The sequence below is a fragment of the Exophiala aquamarina genome (assembly GCF_000709125.1).
Source record: "Exophiala aquamarina CBS 119918 chromosome Unknown aczIA-supercont1.1, whole genome shotgun sequence".
In the NCBI taxonomy this organism is placed as follows: domain Eukaryota; kingdom Fungi; phylum Ascomycota; class Eurotiomycetes; order Chaetothyriales; family Herpotrichiellaceae; genus Exophiala; species Exophiala aquamarina.
The window spans coordinates 4,658,380-4,680,287 of NW_013550587.1; the positions used below are offsets into that span (position 1 = coordinate 4,658,380).

The 21,908-nt window shown below is 49.1% G+C and overlaps 5 protein-coding genes across 5 annotated transcripts; 2 read left to right on the top strand and 3 right to left on the bottom strand.

Annotated features, from left to right (window-relative positions):
- Positions 1-784: 784 nt before the first annotated feature.
- A1O9_01646 (uncharacterized protein) lies at positions 785-2,389 on the bottom strand (the record flags this gene model as incomplete). Its single annotated transcript, XM_013410804.1, has 1 exon — positions 785-2,389. One exon carries the CDS (start codon positions 2,387-2,389, stop codon positions 785-787), a length of 1,605 nt encoding a protein of 534 aa, XP_013266258.1.
- Positions 2,390-6,218: 3,829 nt separating this feature from the next.
- On the top strand, positions 6,219-7,689 carry A1O9_01647 (uncharacterized protein; the record flags this gene model as incomplete). The annotated part of the gene is made up of 3 exons (XM_013410805.1): positions 6,219-6,751; positions 6,810-7,207; positions 7,268-7,689. 3 exons carry the CDS (start codon positions 6,219-6,221, stop codon positions 7,687-7,689), a joined length of 1,353 nt encoding a protein of 450 aa, XP_013266259.1.
- A 1,328-nt stretch (positions 7,690-9,017) lies between these two features.
- On the top strand, positions 9,018-9,580 carry A1O9_01648 (uncharacterized protein; the record flags this gene model as incomplete). Its single annotated transcript, XM_013410806.1, has 3 exons — positions 9,018-9,170; positions 9,243-9,326; positions 9,374-9,580. 3 exons carry the CDS (start codon positions 9,018-9,020, stop codon positions 9,578-9,580), a joined length of 444 nt encoding a protein of 147 aa, XP_013266260.1.
- Positions 9,581-10,737: 1,157 nt separating this feature from the next.
- A1O9_01649 (uncharacterized protein) lies at positions 10,738-11,935 on the bottom strand (the record flags this gene model as incomplete). The annotated part of the gene is made up of 2 exons (XM_013410807.1): positions 10,738-11,212; positions 11,415-11,935. The coding sequence occupies 2 exons, from the start codon at positions 11,933-11,935 to the stop codon at positions 10,738-10,740; spliced, it is 996 nt and encodes a 331-aa protein (XP_013266261.1).
- Positions 11,936-15,817: 3,882 nt separating this feature from the next.
- Positions 15,818-20,378, bottom strand: A1O9_01650 (uncharacterized protein; the record flags this gene model as incomplete). Its single annotated transcript, XM_013410808.1, has 2 exons — positions 15,818-18,429; positions 18,494-20,378. The coding sequence occupies 2 exons, from the start codon at positions 20,376-20,378 to the stop codon at positions 15,818-15,820; spliced, it is 4,497 nt and encodes a 1,498-aa protein (XP_013266262.1).
- Positions 20,379-21,908: the final 1,530 nt, after the last annotated feature.

Below are 21,908 nucleotides of genomic sequence, written 5' to 3' on the forward strand. Positions count from 1 at the left end.
GGAGAGGATCTGAGGTGGCTGAGGCGGGGCGGTCGCCCATCGCGTCGGCGGGCCGCTAGTGATTACAGCCAATGGAGGCATTGTCGTGAGTAAGCCTTGGACCATGCCAAGCCCGGATTGCCACCTCAGGAAATTTTCTGGAACTGCCTGATAGAAAAATAGATATCACGTGCAATTAGAATGGCAGGATTGTCCCGGGGTGCTGCGTTAGAGCCACGCTAGCGCGTTGATTCATTCCTAAAGAGGTCTAGACCGCGCACGCTCCCTCCCCAGGATTTCGCTGTCAATGGTCAAAATCTGGCGGAGAGGCGTTCTTCTTTCGACTTCGGGTACTCCGTATTGGGCCCAGGCTCTTTGTTCCCCAGGTATGTTTCCATTACCCCTTTGAATCCACCTGACTTCCGACCCTTTCTCGCAGTACATTATCATTACCCCAAACTGAGTGAAATTTTCTAAGATATCAGCTAGCCCTGACAGTTTTCGCAGCCTCGCAACAGTTAATTTCAAAGCTTAGATCACGAGCAGAGATTTCATCATCCGCAGTCCGCACGTACATCAACCCTTGTGGAGCGGCATTTGATTCTAATGCGGCCAAAGTTTTCAGTCGAGCCCGACCGCAACGAGGTCACGATATTTTTCCTCCTTTGCATGGCATATCAAACTTTGCAGTGCAGTAATGTCCCGAGGCCAACCGAGCTTGAAAATCGTTCACGGTTCGTGTACCACTCACCGGGGAAGGGGGGACCCCGTGGTGTCAGGTACATTCCTTAGCAGGTAGATTCTCTCAGGTGAAAAGATCCCAGAATCGTTGGAACCATCCTCCCCCATCTCCACCTCCACTAGGTGCCCCGGGATCGCTCCATGGGTCGGAATCTCCCTGGCCCCAGGCATCTCCTTTCTGGTCTTGGGACTCCCAGGCACTTTGAGAAGACTGGGAGTCAGGCTGCGGTACCTGCGAGCTCGCGTCTTGTGTTGCTGGCGAACGCGTTTGACCCATGCCACGCTGCATTGCCTCGTAGCCCGCCAATGTACCAGCTCCGGCGATGGTGCTATCACTGAATCCTGTACCTGCTGCTGCGCCCCCTGCAGTACGCCCAACGCCACCGACAACACCACCGACCTCGCCGCCTCCACCGTTTCCTGCACCTGCACCTGCACCAGCAGATTTTCCTCCACCTGGGACCGGTATGGGTATGAACGGAAGACCAGCGTCGGTACTTTGCCCAGCGAAGTAATCAAGGTTCAAAGTTGCCGCAGTTCCAAGCATAACTGCCCTCTGGTCTAGTGTCAATCCGTGATTGTTATCCTCCTCACCCAATACTTTTACTTTTGTTTGATCGACATTACCTGTTCGTGAACTTGGATCCTCTCTCTGTGTTTCCTGCTCGAGTCGCGCAGAATCCAGGCGGAATACGTAAGCTCCTGTACTGGCGAAGTCTTCTTGAGTGGTAGCACGGAAGCTTCGATTGACTAAACCTATTAATCGACCGTCTTCAGCAGTCACCTGGAAGTCTAATGACGAGAACGGTTTATTGATGTGAGCGAAATGTGCGAAAATCGGTATAATGACAATCTGACTAGCTTTTTGATTTCGCAACTCTGATGAGTCTTCCGCAGGCTTTGCGGATATCGAACCAGGCATCGGTTCACCTAATTTGGCGAGAAGCAGATCGTATTTGCGACTCTGAAGCGGCCCTCGGGAGCGGGCTTCACCGATGATAGGCATTGCTTCTATGCTTAGTCCAAGTTCTGGATTGTTATCATTGGTACGATAGAGTCTGGATTTACGCTCAAGAGCATCATACACTCGAGTTTGTGTGCTCGTCCATGAGAATGGTCGATGAAATCTGAGCACTTCCTGCACATGCCTGTCAAAAACGTGCGTGGTGAATGCTCGATGGGTCCTGAACCATTGCCCCGGCAAGATCTTCTGAAACATTCCATCATGTTCTGCCATGTAGCCAATGTGATTCCCACGAGGATCAAGTATTACATACTTATCGACCTGTTCTAGCCTTGAAACTATGCCCATCGTGCCATAATGCCTTTGTACCACTAATCCAGGTTGTGTGAGGATATTGGCTGCAGGATGGTCGAAATTCAGAACAGCCTCCGCGTCCTCGCGCGTATGAACCCTGGCAAGGAGAGGGTTGTCTGCAGGCTTCGTGTCCGCAAGGAGACTCTCCATTGAGCGCGCCATGGGTGGTGGTGGCTCGCTTTGGGCAGGTGTCGGCGCATCTTGCGTCGATGGCTGTGGCTTATCTGAGTGTTTCGATGGTGGAAGATCATGAGTTTTGATATTTCTTGTAAGGATTGTGCTAGAGATCTGTAGAGACGGTTTGACAATGGTACGGGCCGGCCGCGGAATGTTAGCGACACAGCGAAGCATGATGATGGGTAGTCAACTAGACTCATCCCAGGTTGTAGGGCAAAACAGAAGGTGGAGGCTTCTGCAGCCTAATGGCCTTCTTGTTCGACTTCCAGCAACACAAAGGATTTCACGTGCAGCAAGAGTGCGTGAGGTTGGGGTGCATTGGAGGACACATTAGTGTTCGAGGTAGCTTGCAATACACAAAAGCGCAACATGCATTTTATACATCTAGTTGCAGCCTTGCATGCATGCCAGCTGCACAGAGTCCTGATTCGCATGTATGACCTAAGGTAGTCAATGATTTACAAGTATTAGTAGTTTTGACGTTGACATAAATCTGCCTAAAGCCTGCCGTAGCACATGTACGGTGGATCATAGGCTTCGGCTCCGACCAGTCGAGTTGACGTCGAACCGACGACAACTACCAACTTCTGTGCCGCCCTAGGTGATCAGTGTCCATTATGAGCAGAGTAGTGCATCTAAGAATTTTCTCTGCAGGCTACGCAGAATGCATTCGTTAGTGCTTTTCCCAGTTTCGGGGAGACTTTGGTAATTGTCATATATATTTATAGATTTTGAGCTAGGTGAGTAACGGCGCGACCCACGAGAATAACAGTGAACTTCACTGTCTTGGCGAATACAGAAGGCTATGAACCATTCAGCCCAGCGCCAACGATGAAGAACCCGGGGTCGAAGAGGGCGGAAACCTCTCGCTGGATATGGAAATAGACTCCTATTCAGTTCAGTAAGACTTGAGGTGGCGCGTTATGGTCTTTTACGAGGAGTTCATCCACGAATCGAAATGCCACAGCATTTGGAAGATAATAGGGCGCCTTTCTCGGCCACTATATTGCCATATCTGAAAGTTTAGCCTGACTACTCTTGGCCTGTGCTAGGACTTGTATGTAGTCTGATATCGCCGCTAGCCTACATTAATTTCTCGATCCCTGAACCTCAGGCTATGATGTGGATTGGTTGGCAGAAGGGGGCCAGCTGCTCAATGCCAAATGGAAAGAACGTGTGGTGAAGAACGTCAGGTCACCAGGCCCGCCGGGTAATACGCCCCAGCTCTGGGGGGACTCGGCGGCCAGCTGAGGAGGAAGGTCACTTCGACTCGATGAAGTAGCATAGGTTGTCGACAAGATTATCATTGCAAGTGTTGGAGGGGCGGAAAAAAGGATGGTGATGGTGCTCAGACTGCAAACGATACTAACGTTACCGCTAGGACCCTTGCCCTTTGTCGCGCGATAGATAACATTTGCATCAGAGCTCCCTTCAGCCCCGTTTAATGGGATCACACCAAGTTCTGGTCCCAGAGAAGCCTTGGTCACGATTCCCAGAATCGATTTTGAAACATCATCACGTGTATATATCCCAATCACTGGCTTGCGGGATGATTTTCAGACTTGTTGGGTCAGCACACATCCTGCATGAGTTACTCTTTGCCCACGGACGAGTCTGGAGAACATCCCCTTTTTTGCCCGATTGCAGGGGCTGTTAGGCCATTCTGAGGGCTGAATTGACCTAGCCCCAAGCGCTTGGCCCCTGGATTATTAAAAGGACTCGATAGCGAGTACTTGTACAAGGAGACATTTTTTGGCACATTAATAGACGTCTGAGTAGTGTTGAGAAGGCTAGAATGATGGCCAACCAGTCCGCCGGTAACAAGTCCCGACCAATCGTTTGTCTAACAACTCGCCAACAATGGAGCGACCATTAGCAAAACTGAAGAAGACTGATAAGGGCATGCTGGACATGATTGATGTACGGACATTCGCCAAGGTGCCAACACAATACGTACCAATCCAAGAATTTCATTGAGTTTACCGTGTATGTTTGTAGAGTCATATAATTAGCCCCTCGCGTTCTGACTACACTGAATGAGTAGTCAGTGCGACACTTCGGTATTGAGTCAGCTGGCCTATGGTTGTGGCGACTGTAGGAAATCTTGAGCTTCCGTACATGCGATGATGCCATGCTCAACCTTTCCAGGATTGCTGAACATCATACATCACTCGTATCGAAAAGACTACGTCGTGGTCAGGCAAGCCGAATATCTGCCACAATGGACGCATCACAATGGAGAGTATGGTTCTCGGCTGTTCCTTATCGAGGATATGATATGTACCCGTACGCGCACGAATCAGGCCTTTCACAGTTTGTCGATAAAGTGATACAGGAGCCGAGTGAATTCGATTCAGCTAAGCCAGATAAAGCAGTCTGATTCGGTCCTGAGTCATCCATCCTACGAGAACTGAATTCGCCTAGACTGCAGCTCTGGAAACCAAATGCAAGTGCAATCAAAGAGGTTTAAGAGGTCGCATCATCATCACACGAGAATCGAGACTGGTTGCTACGTTCCTAAGGTGCGACGGACTCCTTTCCAAGCGACGGTTAAGGCCCCCTGGGGGGACTTGCAAATATAACTTATTAAATGGCCCCTGACGGCCTAGTCTAGTGTAGCCTGCCTTGCCAGGTTCTATTGGCAAATCAATCGAGATTGAATAGCCTATCTCAAGGCAGTTTTCACCAATTGCTGCGTTCGAAACCCATGCCACGTTTCCACTGTGTTTCAGGTGATTTAATACGGTATGTTCCTCACATGGCCAAACAGCCTTTGGATTTGGCATCAACACGTCAACTGACTTGAGACTTGTCTGGCCTCGGAATTCGGCCAGGAAGCTGCTCGGTTCCTTGGGGCCGGACTATACTTGCTTGCCACCGGTATAGCCTGTTGAAATCCATATTCAATACTGTGACTCCATCCTTTACTTGGGCCAGAATTTCAAGCTTACAATTTACATTTGGAATTTGCTGACGCCGCATAGTGAAGATCACTAGCTACAACGAATAGTATACCAGTCCCAAACAGCACCATTCTGCTTCCTCCGTGCTTCTGGGCTACTGGGAGGGGCCGTTGGGGTGCTTGAACTGACCCCTGTTAGATGACTGTCTCCCGCAAAGCTTGTCAGGCCAACCAGACTTTCGTGCCTGGATCTAGTTAATCCAATACGGGCATTACCCATAACCGAAATCGTGACCCTGAAAAAATCATGTCATTGGGGAATGGTTCTCCTGGCCTCGGGTCATTTGTTCAAATGGTGGAACTTCTAGGACAATATCGCTCCTCGCGCTGCCACTAGACTACAGGGATGAGGAATAGCCCGCTCTTGCAACTCCGCTGTTCCACGGTACGCCTGAATCTCTCCCCCTTCCGTTCAATTGCCTGGTTTCCTAAGGAGCAAGTTCCGTGATCGAGACGGCCCTGCTAGCCATCAACCCAGAGGATAGATCATCTGGCGTTTCGTTACAGCAGTCTCTCGACCTTCCCATCACCAACGCTCCATGCACGTCGTCACGCCCACATCCAGTACTTCTGTCGAGAAATCCAAACAAGATGCTGAGCGCACTGTTTGTGCTCAGCCTCGCCTCCTGTGGCGTACGGGCTGAGCTCATAGATTCCAGCATATCACAATGGTTCTGGGGCTCTTGTATGTTCTCGCGGCCTTCTGCACAATATGTCATACTGACCAATGCTAGCCCTAGTCGTGGGCGACTATCTCTATATCACAGGAGGAGAGTACTACACTACAGCTGGAGCGGCCGAGCGTAAGAGACCAAGGAGACACGATGCCATCAAGTACTTACACATTTAGAAACCCAAACATTTATCGTCGATATGACGACATCTTGGACCAACCAGTCAGTCATTTTGACGGCTAATATTGACCAGCCGACAAGCATGCGTACCCTACGACAGCCCCAGCTCTATTATGACGAGGGAGAAAATACGATCAGAAGGTACGGCGGGTGGCCATATGCGGGAAACGAGTCAATAGCAGTCGCCATGCCAAGCGAGATATGGTCTACTCCCGCAGGAGTTCAATCAACCAGCTGGACATTGGATGTCAGCCCTGCAGACGGTGGCCTCTCGAGTGACACTCTCGGTCCTTTTGCGCCAGCCACTGCATTCTCGGATTCCAAATTCTACAGCTTTGGGGGAAATGTCTTCAAGCCCGACGCCTTGCCGAATATGACAGTTCTTTCTGGTCTGGTGACGCAGGACCTAGAATCAGACAGATGGGAAAATTTCACTGCCAGCGTTCCGGCCCAGAGTCCCTACCGAACTCAGGCGAAGGCGTTAATCGTCCCAAACTTCGGTGAACAAGGATACTTCGTTGTCGTCGGAGGTGAAAACCCCCCCACAGAGGAGTCTTTCTACGAGCTAGGCACCTTCATGGCCGACATGTCTGTCATCACGATGTACGACATCGCTTCAGGTACCTGGTATAGCCAAAAAACGACTGGCGATATTCCACCACCACGATCAGAGTTCTGTATAGTAGGCGCGGCTAGCAGTGATGGTTCAAGCTTCGAAATGTAAGCTTAACTTCCCACGATCTTTTAATGTCAAAATGACCAACACATCGATGTTCAGGTTTGTTTATGGCGGTTCTACCAATTCTACATACGACCTGGCTCATCCCGGAGAAGACGGTTATCTGAGCGTTTATGCGTTGTCTTTCCCTGGCTTCCAATGGTTCAAGACGACGTCGAAGACGACGAAGAGGAGAGCCTGCCACACTTGTAGCGTCGTTGGAAAGCGGCAGTTTATATCCATTGGTGGGAGGCAACCCAGCTCACGTCAGGCCTTTGGACAGGAGCCAGATCCCTGGGTGAGCGGGATTGGCATATTCGACATGACTGAATTCGCCTGGGCAGACACCTACACGGCAGATGCTGCAGCGTACGAGTCACCTGAGGTAGTTAAAGACTACTATGCTGCAAGCTACAAAGAACCAGAATGGAGCGATAATTCACTGGCCGCTGCTTTTGGTGAGTTGAGGCTGATATAGTCTGATTATATGACCAATTGCTAATATGGTTGTGCCACAGCTTTCACTCCACCACCCTCAAGCACCACGACTGGTGGATCATCTAGTCCAACCGGATCGAACTCTGCGCCGACTTCCGGATCGACGGAAAGCGAAAGTAAAAGGAGCAATACCGGACCCATCGCGGGCGGTGTTGTAGGTGGAGTTGCAGGCCTTGCCGTCATTGTTGGACTAGGCTACTGGCTCGGACGCCGGCGAAGAGTACAAATTGAACCATCTCCTCCAGCTGAAGCTGGCAGTAGCCAAGACTTTAAAGCGCCACCGGTATATGGATCAGTGGCATCAATGCCTCTAAGTCTTGGTCCTCAATCAAATAGCGCTGTCTACGAGGCTCCAACCAGCAAGCCTAGGGCTGAGCTCGCGTCCGCTCCACAGAAATACGAATCACACTTCGTCGAGTTACCTGTCGATGCTCGCAACTGAATCAAACGTTCAACTTTGGCGACAGGCCCCCGACCGACGGTGGCTGCTGGACAAGGAACAGATCTAGACATTCTAACAGGTTATAATCATGTCACGAACACTTTCTTTTTAGCGATATCCCAGCAGCCGCAGGGATTGCGGCACGGAGGCGATGTAGGGTTTGGATAAGCTAGCATTTGTATTATGGTATATGGAGTTAGCCAGTAAGGTAAGGGATTGTATGTGAATCCTTGAGGATGGAAACCCCTACAGCATCCATCAGTGGGGACCTAGAATAAGCGCTGGAGTAAAAAGCTGCCCCGGGGCGCGGGCATTCTAGATATTGAAATTTTCGAATCACCATTATATCGACGGTGAAAACACAGAAGCTTCCCTCCTTTTTCTAATCGATAGGTATCGAGCGGCGCTATTGCGCTTCAAACTTCCAAGTCGCGACAACATTGATTTATCACACCTCCGAAAACTACGCAGTCATTACTGCTGCCGTGAGAGCCCAACGTACGAGGAAAAGGAGATCAACTCTTAGTCTATAAATTACTTCCATCTTTAGCCTCGTTTAAGATCTCCCCATTGGGCGGAGCTCTAATATCTAGGATCATGGCTCTCAGTAATCACTTTTACTTCCTGTCGCCCTGTGCTCAAAAATACAACAGACTTTACACACGGGATATCTGTAGCCTCAGGTCGAATGCGAACGACCTAGGCGCGCCTACATCAGCAATTGATTTCAAATAATTATAAATCTGTCCGACCTTCTCTGCTCGTTCTGTAGCAACAGTTTCCTCAGAAATGGCTGAAGTCAGCCAAGTCTTCTACTGTAAAAGGTGCCGCCCTTGCAAAATTGCTCTACCAACCAAGACCTTTATTGATCGCAGGCCAATCAAGACCTCCGTGGTGGAAGGAGCTTCATGATGGTATGCAGAGCGCAATTTAGAGACCGTCTTTCGGCACAATGTGCCTCACCATGAGGGAGTAGGCACTACTCGGGACTTTCATTCCTACACCTTCGCACGGTGTTACGTATAAGGAATGTACATTTTCACAATTGACGATCTGTAATCCATCAGGCCTGCTTCTAAGCAGGGAGGATTTCAGACTCTACGCGGGAGCTACCTTCCTCCACCAAGGCCGACGCTTGATAATTGGGTGCAAGATGACTGTACGACTCTCCTACATACGAAAAGCCTTAAATATACCGGAGAGGAATTTCGGTGTCCCACGATGATCAGAATCCACGCAGTCGGAAGGAAAAGGAACAGGACGAGAATTTCGTTTCGCTGCCATCCCTTGAACCCCCTTTTTTGGATCGAAAACCTTCGATATTCACAATGGCCGATGAAAGCCTCGACTACACTATTCCCTTCCAACCGACCAAGACCATCAGACGCGATCCCTATGATTCCATATCACCAACAAATCCCGAGCTCTCAGCAGCAGAGAAAGTGATTATCATCACTGGTGGTGGGACAGACTTAGGTGCGGTATGTTTCTCATCACAGTCATCTATCTAGTATTCAGCGGTTTTTGTTTCTCATCTGACCGGTTGATTCTAGGCCGCAGCCGAAGTCTGGGCAAGAGCCAGCGCTGAAGGCGTCGTTGTCGCTGGTCGACGCCTCAACAAACTACAAGAGACTGTTGTCAAGGTCCAAGCAATCAACGACGGCATAAAGCGATAGCTGTGTAGGCCGATCTCGCCAAGGACACGGACGTTGGAAAGCTTTTCACTGAAACGATTAGAACCTTTGGTCGCTCTCCTGATGTCGTCATGGCCAATGCTGCCGTTGTTGCAGACGAGGCCAACGTCGGCGACTTTAGTCCTAATAATTGGTGGGATTCCATGGTAGGCAGCGGTTCCATCAGCGATGTGAATGCTGTTATTTTCGGAGAATAGTAGCGCTACCCACGCATTCTCATTCCCTTGATCATTGCTGACTATTGGGTCTGTCAAGGGGATCAATTTGAAGGGCGTCTACTCGACTGCTCACGTAAGTCAGTTCCAAGGTTCATGAATTAACTACTGGACCTCCCTGCGCCGCAAGCACTATACACCACGCTATACGTCCCTCCGAAAGAACATCAACGAATTCAATGAAGATTAGCTGACTGACGTGTCCTCGAATCAACAGTATTTCATCAAGACACAACCTGATCCAAAGAACCCGCGAGTTACATTTCATAGCCACCAACTCAGGTCTTGGTGGCCTGGTCGTTCCAGGGCTTACGTCCTACACGATCTCAAAGCTCGCTTCCAACGGCTGATCGAACACTTGCACCTTGGTAGGCTACAGTATTCTTTCCCCCCCCCCCCCCCGGGGCCTCATCTCATTTCTACAAACTCTACACTCTTATGATAATACTCACACTACCCCTCAGAATACCCAACTCTCCGCTCATTCAGCCTCCTCCCAGGCGTGGCGAAGACCCCAATGCTGGTCGACAGATACGTAGTATATGTCTGTCGTTGTGCTACAGCTAGGTGATTTTTTCCTCTAATTCATAGTGACTCAGCGCTTCCATGAGTTCTAGCCTTGAAATCATCCTTCGATTCCCGTCGGGAACGTGCATGCTTAACTTCGCTCGGGTAATTTTCGGCGTTTGCTTCCTTTCTCCTGTAAAAGTGAACCTTGCGTTCAGAGTGTTGATTGAGACATGTGTTTGGGTATCTAGAATAGCTGGGCATCCTCCGCCCTCATCATTTTGAGGATAGATTTGTCTGCCTCCCACATAGCACTCGAGGGGAGCTATTGTCCAGTGAGTTGACCTATCTAACAGTATCAGAATGCTATCACCAGAGCAGTGTCAGGGGGATTTCCGCGATCACAATCCCATTCCCTTAGCTAGAGGCTTTCTGCTCACTGGTATCCACGACGGCATTCACCGGGCACGTTTGGTCGAGCCTCTTGTGGCGTTGCTATCTTTAGAAGTCCCCGTGTCAACTTTGTGAGAGATTTGCCTTGCAAGTTAGCTCGAAAAATTACAGCAAACAGTCACTCGTCGTCCATGGGCCTTTTCTCGATTTTGGATTTATGTCCGTGCTTAAGTGTCTCTCTAAGGGATCGTGAATAGGTTAGGGCTTAGATTAGGGAAAGGGTTGTTTTGTAGTTTCCCATTGTAGCTGGACGGAGTGATCTCGTTGCTCGTCTGATGGGTTTCGTCCATCGTTAGATACTCCTCGAACGGCATGAAAGACATGTCGACATCTGTCTCTTTGTAATTGCTCTCCGTCCGTTGTATTGCGTCTTGCGGTGTGTATAAGGCAGTTGTATTCTCAAATGTGTTGTCGCAGTTTATAGAACGATCCGGTACCCATGGTGCCCTGCTTGAATGCCCGAAGTCCTCCAAGTCCTCCGCCTCTTCTTCTTGGAAAGATATTGTTTCCTGACGAAAGAAAGAATTCAACGACGAGCTCTTCGCTGTAACATCTGCTCCGGCTTTAATTAACACTTGCACTGTTTCAACCTGCATCTCAGCGGCAGCAAAATGCAACGGATTTGCCGTGGTAGGATCAGATACAAGGGAAAGTCTATTTCGCACTTTTGTGTTCGCACGAGCTTATTGTGATGGGTTATCCCGCCCCGAGTAAGATTTCTAACACTTCAACATGGCCTTTGGCGGCAGCGGCAGGGCGAGCACTTCCATGCTCACCACCACAGGTCTCGGTCTGAGCGCCTCGGCCAAGTAGCCATCGAACCACCTGTGCGTGGCCTCTTCTCGATACAGCCTACAACGCAGTTCCGTAAAGTCCATTCATGTTGTTGATGTCCATTCCCATCTTCAACTGTCCTGACAGTACGTCGATATTTCCTCTGTAGGCAGCTAGCTGAAACGTAGCCCTGAGACTGCGCCCCTCCTCCTCCTTCGACTTTCTCATTGTCCCACTGAGCAACCTCGTCACCGCATCGCCAATTGACATATGCTGTAGATTTTGGAATCGCCCCGTAGTCTTAACATATTCAGGTAAATATTTGAGGATGACAGGCAAAACTTGTCTTGGCGCCGTTGCATTGCCTTTGGCGGCAAACTCGGTACAACAGCGAGCTAAACTTCGTGGATCACACTTTCCCCCCACTGTGTTTACTATAACCGAGAGCTTAGCACAACTACCAGGTCGCGCTGCCTTTTCGATGAGCGAGGCGTACATGCCAGTATCAGTCTCTCGCAACTGTATCTGATCAAGCAAGAACGCTAACAAATCTCTCTGACCTTTGCCAAGGATCTTGACCGAAGCAGATCTGTAATGACGCATACTCCATGACAGTGTAGTGTGGAGGGAAAGAATCTATCGTGTCAAGCTTAACTGGTTGCCTTCTGCTAGAGCTTCCAAGAGCCTGGCCCCTGCGGACTTGTCTTCGAAATCAGAAGGGTTTTGGAAATGCCGAGCTAGGACTCTGGCCGACTTGAAACGTGATTTAATAGTGGCCTTTGCAACGAGCCCCGTTGGTCTTCCGGGAGAAGGTGAAGCTTCGACGCATAAACTCTCGACTAATGATGCATCATCAGCTTCAATACTTGTTGACAATGTAACCCAAGTTGAGCAAAACGTCAGGTGTGAGAACTGTGGCAGAAGGTTTTCGACGTGGTATATCTCATGATGAGACTCTAGAGCGCTCTTCGTTGGAAAGCCGATAGAAGAGAAGTTGCAGTCCTGGAAGTGACACAGGTACTGCCTTTCATGCTTTTGGACGTGGAAACTTCTTTCTTGAGAAGTTGAAAATCCATCAAAAGATCCGGGAGCAAGAAGGACTAGAACAATGATATGGATGATGGCCGTAAGCTTCCTTGGGAAATGACTCCCTTTCACGACCAGGTTAGGAATCCAAGGAAGTCTCGATGGCGGTCTGAACCCTGGATATTTCTTGAGTGACTAGTGAACTTTCATCTGCAACATTAGATAGTAAGCTTTACAATGAAGAGGCAATTCATACAACCATCACCATAACTTTGCCGAATATCTTTGTACATGGCTTCCAATCTCTCCAGCATACTCTCGAAATTGTCTCATCCCGCAAATTGCGCAGATGTGGAGAAGGAGAATACATTAGCATGTGCCTTCTCAACGTCTTTTTGTAGCTCCAGACTGTTCTGCTCGTCTGACATGTAGTTCGCCTGCAGGGAGTGATTATGGGGTAGCCGTTCCAACATGGCATATTTGTGAAGAGCGAAGCCACCGTTTAAGGCCGCTTTAGATCTAGCTCCACCCGACCTGTAATGAATAGATGAAGATTGGGACTTGGTGAAGGTTGCTTGAGTAATTCTCTTAGAAGATTGATCACCATCCCCTGCTCCTTCTGCTCGGACTCATCAAGTCTATCAATGCCAATAAAGACCTCAGGATAGTGATCAGCGCTTCCATTTTTCTGACAGTGCGCTTGACACTTGTGTTGCAACATCAAAGAGGTACTCTCCACAATCTTCATTATCACCAACAAGCTGATGAATCGACGAGCGAATCAGTTCAGTGAAGGTGTTCTGTACAGTCATTGTACTTGCAGTAAACATATGCAACTACGCATAGTCTATTGGCTTTGTGCTTGGACATCAAATTGTCCACTATGCTATTGGAAATCATAGTTTTGCCGGTCGACACGAGCTAAAGTGCTCCAAAATATGAGAAGTAACGCGTCTCCTACCTGCTCCTGGGATACCTGAGATGCAGAATATCCTTCCACCATTCTCTTCTTTATTATGCCAGTTTACCCAGGAGGCCTCGTCAAACATCCATTTTGTTGTCGGTGGATATTCTATGATCCCGGCCTGTTATCACGCCCCCTGGGCTTCTTGATAGTGAGCAGTGCTTGCTAGAGATCAAAGAAGCTCCTTTGAGCGCTCGAGATTGCCAAAAACGTCATCAAACATAACCTCAAGAGTGTTAAAGGGGTTCCTGGAGATCAAGTGCCTAGGAAATATCTATATAAACTAGAACAGAGTCCATAGAGTTGAAGAAGACAGAGATTTCATTCATCGCGGAGCGCATGTCCAAAAGGAGTTAAGTCACTTCCTCCAACAAAGAGCACGACAGGTTCTTCTTAAGGCAATGCTCCAACCTAATCCTTGAGCTTAGAGCATGTTTTGACGCTGACCAGAGTATAATGACGCTACGTACCTACTTTACTTAGACTTCTCCTCTTCTCTCTCAGAGGAACAACACAACAGCCAGTATGACAATTCCATAATACCGTGCTCATTGAGAGCACCCGTCCTTCCATACGGTGTGACCCCCTATTACAATAGCAGAGAAGTGGGGCAGAACAGCTTTGACCTTGACATATACTGAGAGTAAGAGAATCAAAAGCTTTTTCATACTTGGAGGCAATCTGGCATCGATTGTCAATGCTGGCCGTGGTATACAGTCAGGGGACTGTCCACCTACCAGCAAGTAGGCTTTGATAGGGCCCCAAATTAAGCCCGTTATGTCAGGCTTTGCATTCACAATGCATTGTCTTCAAGTAGTCAATCAGAGCATGAAGACAAGGCTTGATCTTGTTCAAATAGCGTAATGACTTCCTGCCAGCTTGACTGGCTTCAATGTCTTGAATAGCATGCTCCAGATCCTCTAGGATGCAGATCTCGGCAATGGCATCAGCGAGGCCCTCCGGGAGCTTGCGTTCGAAATCTAGGGCAGTGGCGGAGAAATGGATGATAGTAGAGGGCTAGGGCCTGGGGCCATGGCTATTGTGAATAGGTCACAACCTTACACTATATTTCCCAGGCGGGCGGGTGCACTGTGAGGGAAGTGAGTAGTGTTATAGCATGAAGTTGGCATTTTAGGAGGAAACAAGAATCGAGAAGGCTGGTGTGCTTTTGTATCTCCGTCTTAAGTCGTATCCGCTGCACAATCGGGCGCGAACAACCATTCTGGATGCTGGCTCACTGCGCCGCACTGCTCCTTGTCAAATTTTGCCTTAGTAGTAGGCAATCTCGACAGCAACCATGCGGTATATGTATCGATGCTTTATAAGAACGGCGACCTCGCAACAATTCTTGTTTTCGACAATATTGTACTTACCTATCTATCTAGGTAGGTATGTGGTTGAAAAGGAAGAGGTCGTGATCCACTGCACTTGAGGACCCCGCGCCTTCCCCAGAACTCCCAGGACTCGGCTCCTGCCTTCCGGCCTCAGTTCAAGATTGTCCCACGGCAACTGCGGCCGCAGCGAACCCCTTCCATGATGCCCTAAATTTTTAGTCCTCAGATGCGGTATTCCCTCATGGCGGCGCACTCACAGTCAGCCACACCAGGTCAGATTCTAGTGAAGATGCCAACTCCCTCGAAATTCGGAAGTCGACGTTGGACGTGGCCAAGGCTCTGTTCAATCTATCTATTTACACCCTAACCTAATCCTAATCGGACTCCTCATACGATGTAGATGTAGTATTATTACAATCTTTAAGTACTTACTTGATCGTTATGGAGAGTACTGCAAGTACTCCCACTCTTACTAAGAATACACAGTAAGTTCAAGTTTCATTTTCATGAGTGTTGGAGGTACGTACTTTAGTGGTCGTAGATACTAACTAAGTACGACGTACTTAGCATCGAAGGGTATTGGGTATAAGTTAGGAAGCGATAGCAGCGAGTTAAGCGAGGCGATCGCACACTGAGCTCCCAAATTTTGATTCGTTATTAGTATATATAGTACGATACTATGTACTATACTTATAGTACTACGTGTCGGATATGCTGTCTATCGGACAGGTTGCTAGTATACTATGTATAGATTATATGTAGTATTTACTTAAGAATCAGGGCTGGTCACCACCTACCTAGGTCCGCTCGAAATCAGCCCCGTCCTGGTTTACATTGCTCCTCTAAACACAGAACTGAAACCATATATTACCAAGTACATTATGTACTAAGTACCTAGTGACCCTTTGGCTCATTCTTGCTGGACTGGAGGGCTAAGACGTGGTACATTACTACTATATGTATATATATATATATATATATATGTCTGTCTTGTCAGGAAGGTACTACACTGTAGGTACTAATAGATATAGTACATGGTATGTAATATTAACTTTTATAGATATTGTATACATATATATATATATATATGGTAAGTAGTGCGAGACGCTGTGCTTTATAAAACCAAATCGCTAACCACTAAGTACTACTATGTATGCAAGATCACCGTCTATTGAAATTCAAATACCTGCTCCCCAAGAACAACAAAATCAAATTACTCGCAATGAACGCCGCAAAGATGCCCAGGTCGCGCCAGCGATCGTTAAAGTTGAGTTGCAAGGGCCTATAGAACTGGTCGCCGACTTTGTAAGCGCAGTACTGGCACAGATCGGTGGCGTTGTTGATCAGGTATCCAGAACCTCCGCTTTGGAAGAAGTCAGCCATGTAGGAACCGCAGTCTTGGCCGGACGGGGCAGGGAAGGAGTTGAGTTCTTTCGGGCGGCACACAACGGGCAGGTCGTGCAGTTCGGTCGTGACCATGCCGGAGACAAGGCGAGTGAACGGATCGAGTTGATAAAGCCACGCGCGCCAGAAGCCGGGGATCTGGGGTTTGGGGATCGTCACGCCGCAGAATAGGGCGAAGACAATCACGATGAAGGGGTTGATCAGGCTTGAGATGAAGCTTGATGGCGTGATTGCCGCCACCATCTGGCCCAGGGTGACGGAGAAGAGCTCGGTGATCAGGACCATGAAGAATTGATAGCCAGCGCGGGATGACGAGTTGTTGAAGCCTGGCAGATAGTAGATCGGCACGAAGAAGCCAACTGCACAGAGCAGACTGTACGGCATTTCTGCGCACACCATTGCAAAGGCGAAGGGGAACTGCTTGTATGCTTTGGCGGCAGATTCGCGGTAGAAGATCAGTCGTGAGAAATCGTACATCGGCTCGACTTGCGCGAGGATCAAGGCGGGGATAATGGTGACTTGGAAGATGACGAAAATGCGATACTGGAGACTCGATCGGCTATCGTCGAGCTGGAGGAAAGCAAGACCCGAGAGCAAGGCAATCGCGACATGGTTGAAGAGTCGCGTAAATCCGTAGTTGGGTGAGCGCCAGAAAGCAAGATGGGTCCGCCATGACACGACTTTGATCTGATGCCACAAGGGTGATGCGTATTCTTTTTCGTCCAATTTCGGCTCACTGGCGACCTCGCGGGCACGCTTGGCTTTCATATCAACGATTTCAGCCTTCGTTGCAGCGAGTTCTTCACTGTCCCGCCATATCTCACCCCAGTCACGATCTCCAATCCGTGGAGCAATTCCAGCACCGATGGCGTCAAGCATCCATTCTGCCGGGTTGGCATCTGGAGGGCAGTCGGCGCCATGCTTGTGGAAGTAGCTCAGGAGAACATGCGCATCCTTTCCAATATTACCAAAGTATACGGTCTCGCCGCCTTTCTGCAGGAGAAGAAGTCGATCGAAATTTTCGAACAAGGCGCTGTTCGGTTGGTGAATGGTGCAAAGGATTGCCTGACCGGCCGCAGCGAGTTTTCGCAGGAATCGCACGATGTTGAAAGCAGACTGGGAGTCGAGACCAGACGTTGGCTCATCGAGAAACAGGAGAAGCTGGGGTTTGGCTGCAAGCTCAACGCCGATGGTGACCCTCTTTCGCTCTTCGACAGAAAGACCACTTTCCGCGCTCCCGATGATCGCGTCTGCCAGGTTTTCGAGTTCAAGCAAGCATAGAACTTCCTCTACGTAGGCGTACTTTTCCTCGCGGGGGGTCTCATAAGGTTGTCGAAGATCAGCACTGAATCGCAAGGCTTCGCGGACGGTCTGGGTGCCCTCGTGTACGTCAAGCTGCTCAGCGTAGGAAGTGCCTCTCTGGAAAGCGAGTCCTGGCTTTTGTCCATCGATGAGCACATCTCCTCCGATGACACCGATGTTCTTTCGAGCCGCAAGCACGTCGAGCAATGTGGTCTTACCTGCACCGCTAGCGCCCATCAAAGCTGTCAATTCTCCTGGTTGAACATATCCAAAAATATCTTTCAAGAGGCGCAATTGCCCCGAGGGTGTGGGAACATCATAGGTCAGATTTTCCCACGTAAGGATAGCCTTAGAGGTGATGTTCAGCTCGGAACTGTCTCCAGCATCCTGTTTTGTTTGTCTTCTTCGTTTCCTTTCTTGCAATTTTCGGTTCAGTTCTTTTCGTTCCTTGTTTTCCTTGGTGAAATATGTCACAGTCCGTCCTCCAGCACCATATTTGACAGTTTCTCCCAGAACGACATTGGTGAACAAGAATAACACGATGAGCAGGACGATGATGCCAAAGTTGCGCCAGAGATCAGCAGGGTCGTACGAGAAGGCGGTCTTCACATAAGCCGAACCTGAAACTTCTACCGAACCTGCCTCAGAACCGGGTAGGGTGCAGACTTGGTTGGTGATGCTATTGTAATCCGGGCCTGAAGGTATCAGGCTTTCATTCGTACACCGCATTGTAAGTCGCTTGAATTCGTTCATCATCATCGCTGCGAAACCCAATCCCAGTGCATTGATGTAGAAAACCCACCTTAACCAGACCTGTTGACTCTGATATTGGATGATATAGCCAGATGTTATGACATAGAGTGTAATGATGACTGCGGCGAACTTTATAGCATAGTCGAAGTCCGGGCACAAGCAGCCTATCGTCCGAAAGAACAGTGTCATTGATAGGTAGCCGGTGATGATGATAAGTGTGAACGTGAAGAATGCCCCAGGTGTTCTCACCAAACCAGTCATGAAGTAGACAATGACGCTGAACACGAAAATCTGGACGCTCGCAAAAGCAAGATCTATCACATGAAGTTAATAATGACAGAAACACTACCGGATTCGGTTGAGAGATTGAAGACCTACCCACGAGGATTTGCGCTAACCATAAAGCTCCGGGCCGATGAAAAGTATAGGCACGATGCTTATTCACAATTGGTCGCCCAAGCATGGTCGAAGCAAGTTCTGAAAATGCTTGGAATGCATTGAAAAGAAGAGCAATGAAGATGTCACCACCGCGAGTAAATGCCCCTGCAGAAGTCTGGGGTTGATTCAGCCAAACTGTGCCGACGACAATGGCGATGACGATTGAAGTGATCCAGGATACCACCAAAGAGAACTTGTCTTGCCACTTGATCAAGAATTGTCGTTGCATCAAGGCCCACATCTGCAAATGGAACGGTACCGAATAAACTGAGTTTTTCGGAGTGTGTTTCCGCTTGGCTTCCTGGTGGGCGGCTTTGAAGTCATCATAGATTTGCTTTTCTTCCCTTATCGACTCGCGATATTCGGCCATTTCCGTAGAGAGCCTGTCAGCATATTTGGATTTTTGGAAAGCCTCGACTAAAGAGTCAGCTGTTGAGGGTGCATTCTCTGGGGATCTACCCAGTTTGTATTCTCTTTCGAACTCGTCGGTGCAGCCAGTCAAGTAGTCTGGGGTGGTTTGCCGTGGCTTCTCTAAGAAGCCCAGACCTTCAAAATAGGCTCGTGCCTCGTTGGCAGGACCAAAGAAAACCTGTCGTCCTTCATGGATAACCATAACTTTGTCAAATTGATGGTAGATATTTTCGGATGCTTGATATAAAGAAACGAAAGTTGTAGTCTTGTAAATGTTGGTCATGATCCGCAGGGATTTAGCATAGTCAAGTGCGGTGGATGCATCAAGCCCTCGTGTACTGTTGTCCCATGCGCAGACCGTAGCACGTGTAATCATCATCTCTGCAATTGACACGCGTTTCCTCTCACCGCCAGACACTCCTCGCATAAATGGATTGCCGACAATGGTGTTGATAGTATGCTCAATGTTAAACATTTTTAGTAGCAGTTGAATGACCTTGTTCTTGAATTCAGATTTGCTGAGACCAGCTGGGCGCTTCCCTGGAGTTTTCGTATCAAGGGCGAATCCTAGAGTCTGTCCAACGGTCAATGTAGGATGGTGAACATCATCTTCTTGGTTGTACACAGCTTCTCCACGATACAACTTTTCAAACGTAGCAGCATCAAAAGGACCATATAAAACCTCCCCGTCAATGCCTGTGTAGCCATATCGCTGATTGGCGATAACCTTGAGGAAAGTAGTACATCCACTGCCAGGTCGACCAAGAACTAGGACCATCTCCCCGGGTTTAGCAACTCCACGGAAATCGCGTAGAATGTTGAACTCCCTGCCCTTTTTTCGAAGTCCGAAGATGCTCATAATAGTCCCAGGAACATTGAAGAAATCGACAAAGGCGTCAGGAAACACTTTGACGAAATTCTTCACGCCGCCAATACCCCGAACAGTAAGGTTGTCCCAAATCACACCAATATACTTGGGCTTGATTCCGGCTTCGTTGTCGGCTTCGCGGTTGCCACGTAGGGTTTGCTCCAAATCGAAGGCATCATCTAGCGTTTCGTCGGACGAGCTGACAGCCTTTTCCAGATCCCTGGCTCTGGCACCTGAGGCTCTAGATTGGGTACGCGACATCCGTCGACTGATTGAACTAAACTCCCGGTTCAACTCCGCGAAATCCTTCTGGGCGCGTTCTACATCGACACCTGACTGTGTCCGATGGAGGCCGTATGAGTCGGTGGAGGTCGGTCTCCTGTCGCTTGGTTTTCCATGACCAGGATTCCCAAGAGAACTCAGCCCATCCTTTTCTGATGATTGTGAACGAGTCTCTGGTCCATCCTGTGCCTCTTGAGCTTTAGTATGGCCTTGCTCTTGGGGTGATAGACCGTGTCCAATTTCCTTGGGCAAGGCATCGGCCATGGTTAACTGCTATGCCAGGCCAGGCGGAATGTATGAAGCTACCCCACACTCGTACTCCAGACCCGAGGCTATCTTGAGCGCCCCGAGACCTAAATCGGTTTGATGAAACAGGCCTGAGTGATTGAAAGTGACCAACAAAGAAAAGGATCCAAAAACCGTACAAGTCCGACGTTGAAAAGGGTGTGCTGAAATAGCATTGAACAAATTTCTTGGGGAGCAGAGATTTGTTTTCATTAGGCGGTGGGTTGCTGGAGGGTCTCGGATGAATTTCTGGTGGATCCTGTTGGCCAAGCGGCAAAAGGTCGCCAGTGACGCTAGTCACCTAGCCATGGAGAGTTTCCCGATCGTGCCTGTCATGGGTTAGAAATGCCTTGGTAAAGAGTCAGTCGCCCATATCCGAAACATGCATTTGCTTACTTCCGTTAAAGCCATATCCTCGTTGTAAAGACGGGGGATTCTACGCCATAGACATCTTCTTGAACTGTGAACGCAGTACGAAGAAGACTCATTGTAGAAGGAAGGTGGTGAATCCCAGTTTCCTGATGCGTATCTCTTGATACGCAATTTCGTGTTGCCGCTGACCCCACCGCCTAGATAACGAGAAAGGGTATTAGAGTGACGTTGTTATTCCCAAAGCCCAAGGCTGAGTCCAGGTATGAATGCCTGAAGTCTGAGGTTGGCATGTTATGCAGAGGAATTGCGATCGCAACAGGACCCGCATTGTGCCCCCTGTCTGCGACGATAGTTCTCGTACGAGCAGAAGGCCTGAGGCTGGGAACCGGTGGGACATCCATGGGGCACCCCACATACGAGATTGCCAGCAGAAGGCGGAAGCGTCCCGCGCAGTATTATTACTGACGGGAAGCCAATGTCCTCGCATTCTACTCGTAGGACCATTCGAAAAACCTGGAGAGCCCGCTCAGACGCCTGGAGCTCAACAATACTCCGTGGGCCATGATATACGTGGGCCATGACTGAGCAAGGCAGTACCTGTTGGTGGGGACAATGCAGGGCTTGACGAGTCCTCTAAGCGAATTAGTGATGCAAATCAGATGGAGTTGTCCACAAAAAGAGACCTGTAGTTAGCTCCGCGCTAAACTCCGGCAAGCAATGAACGGTGGTGCAGATTGAACAGCGTATCCAGGCTTCGTATGGATAGACTTGTGTCCTTTACCACTGCATGGATCAAGCGAACTTTCTATGGTTGAAGCTCGTTGACCTCGATTTCAGTCTTGTTCTGGCAACCGGGCCCTATTGGACGCCTTTGGGTGATGTACTTGATGTCTATCCGGCTGGGATGTCCGGAAGAATTCTTTCAGTCTGACGGACGTGGTTCATTCCGAAGTCCATTCGACCGAATTTTGATGCGAAACGCCATGACCAGCTCAGAGTTGATGTCATCTTCTGATGCATCGCCAGGGATGCCCAGAAGTCAGAAAGGCATGAGAAACGAGCTCTGGTTAGCCAGATAAGTGATGCCCTGCCCTGGCAGACATCAGAAGTCGATTACTGTTAAGCCGCCCCCCCCCC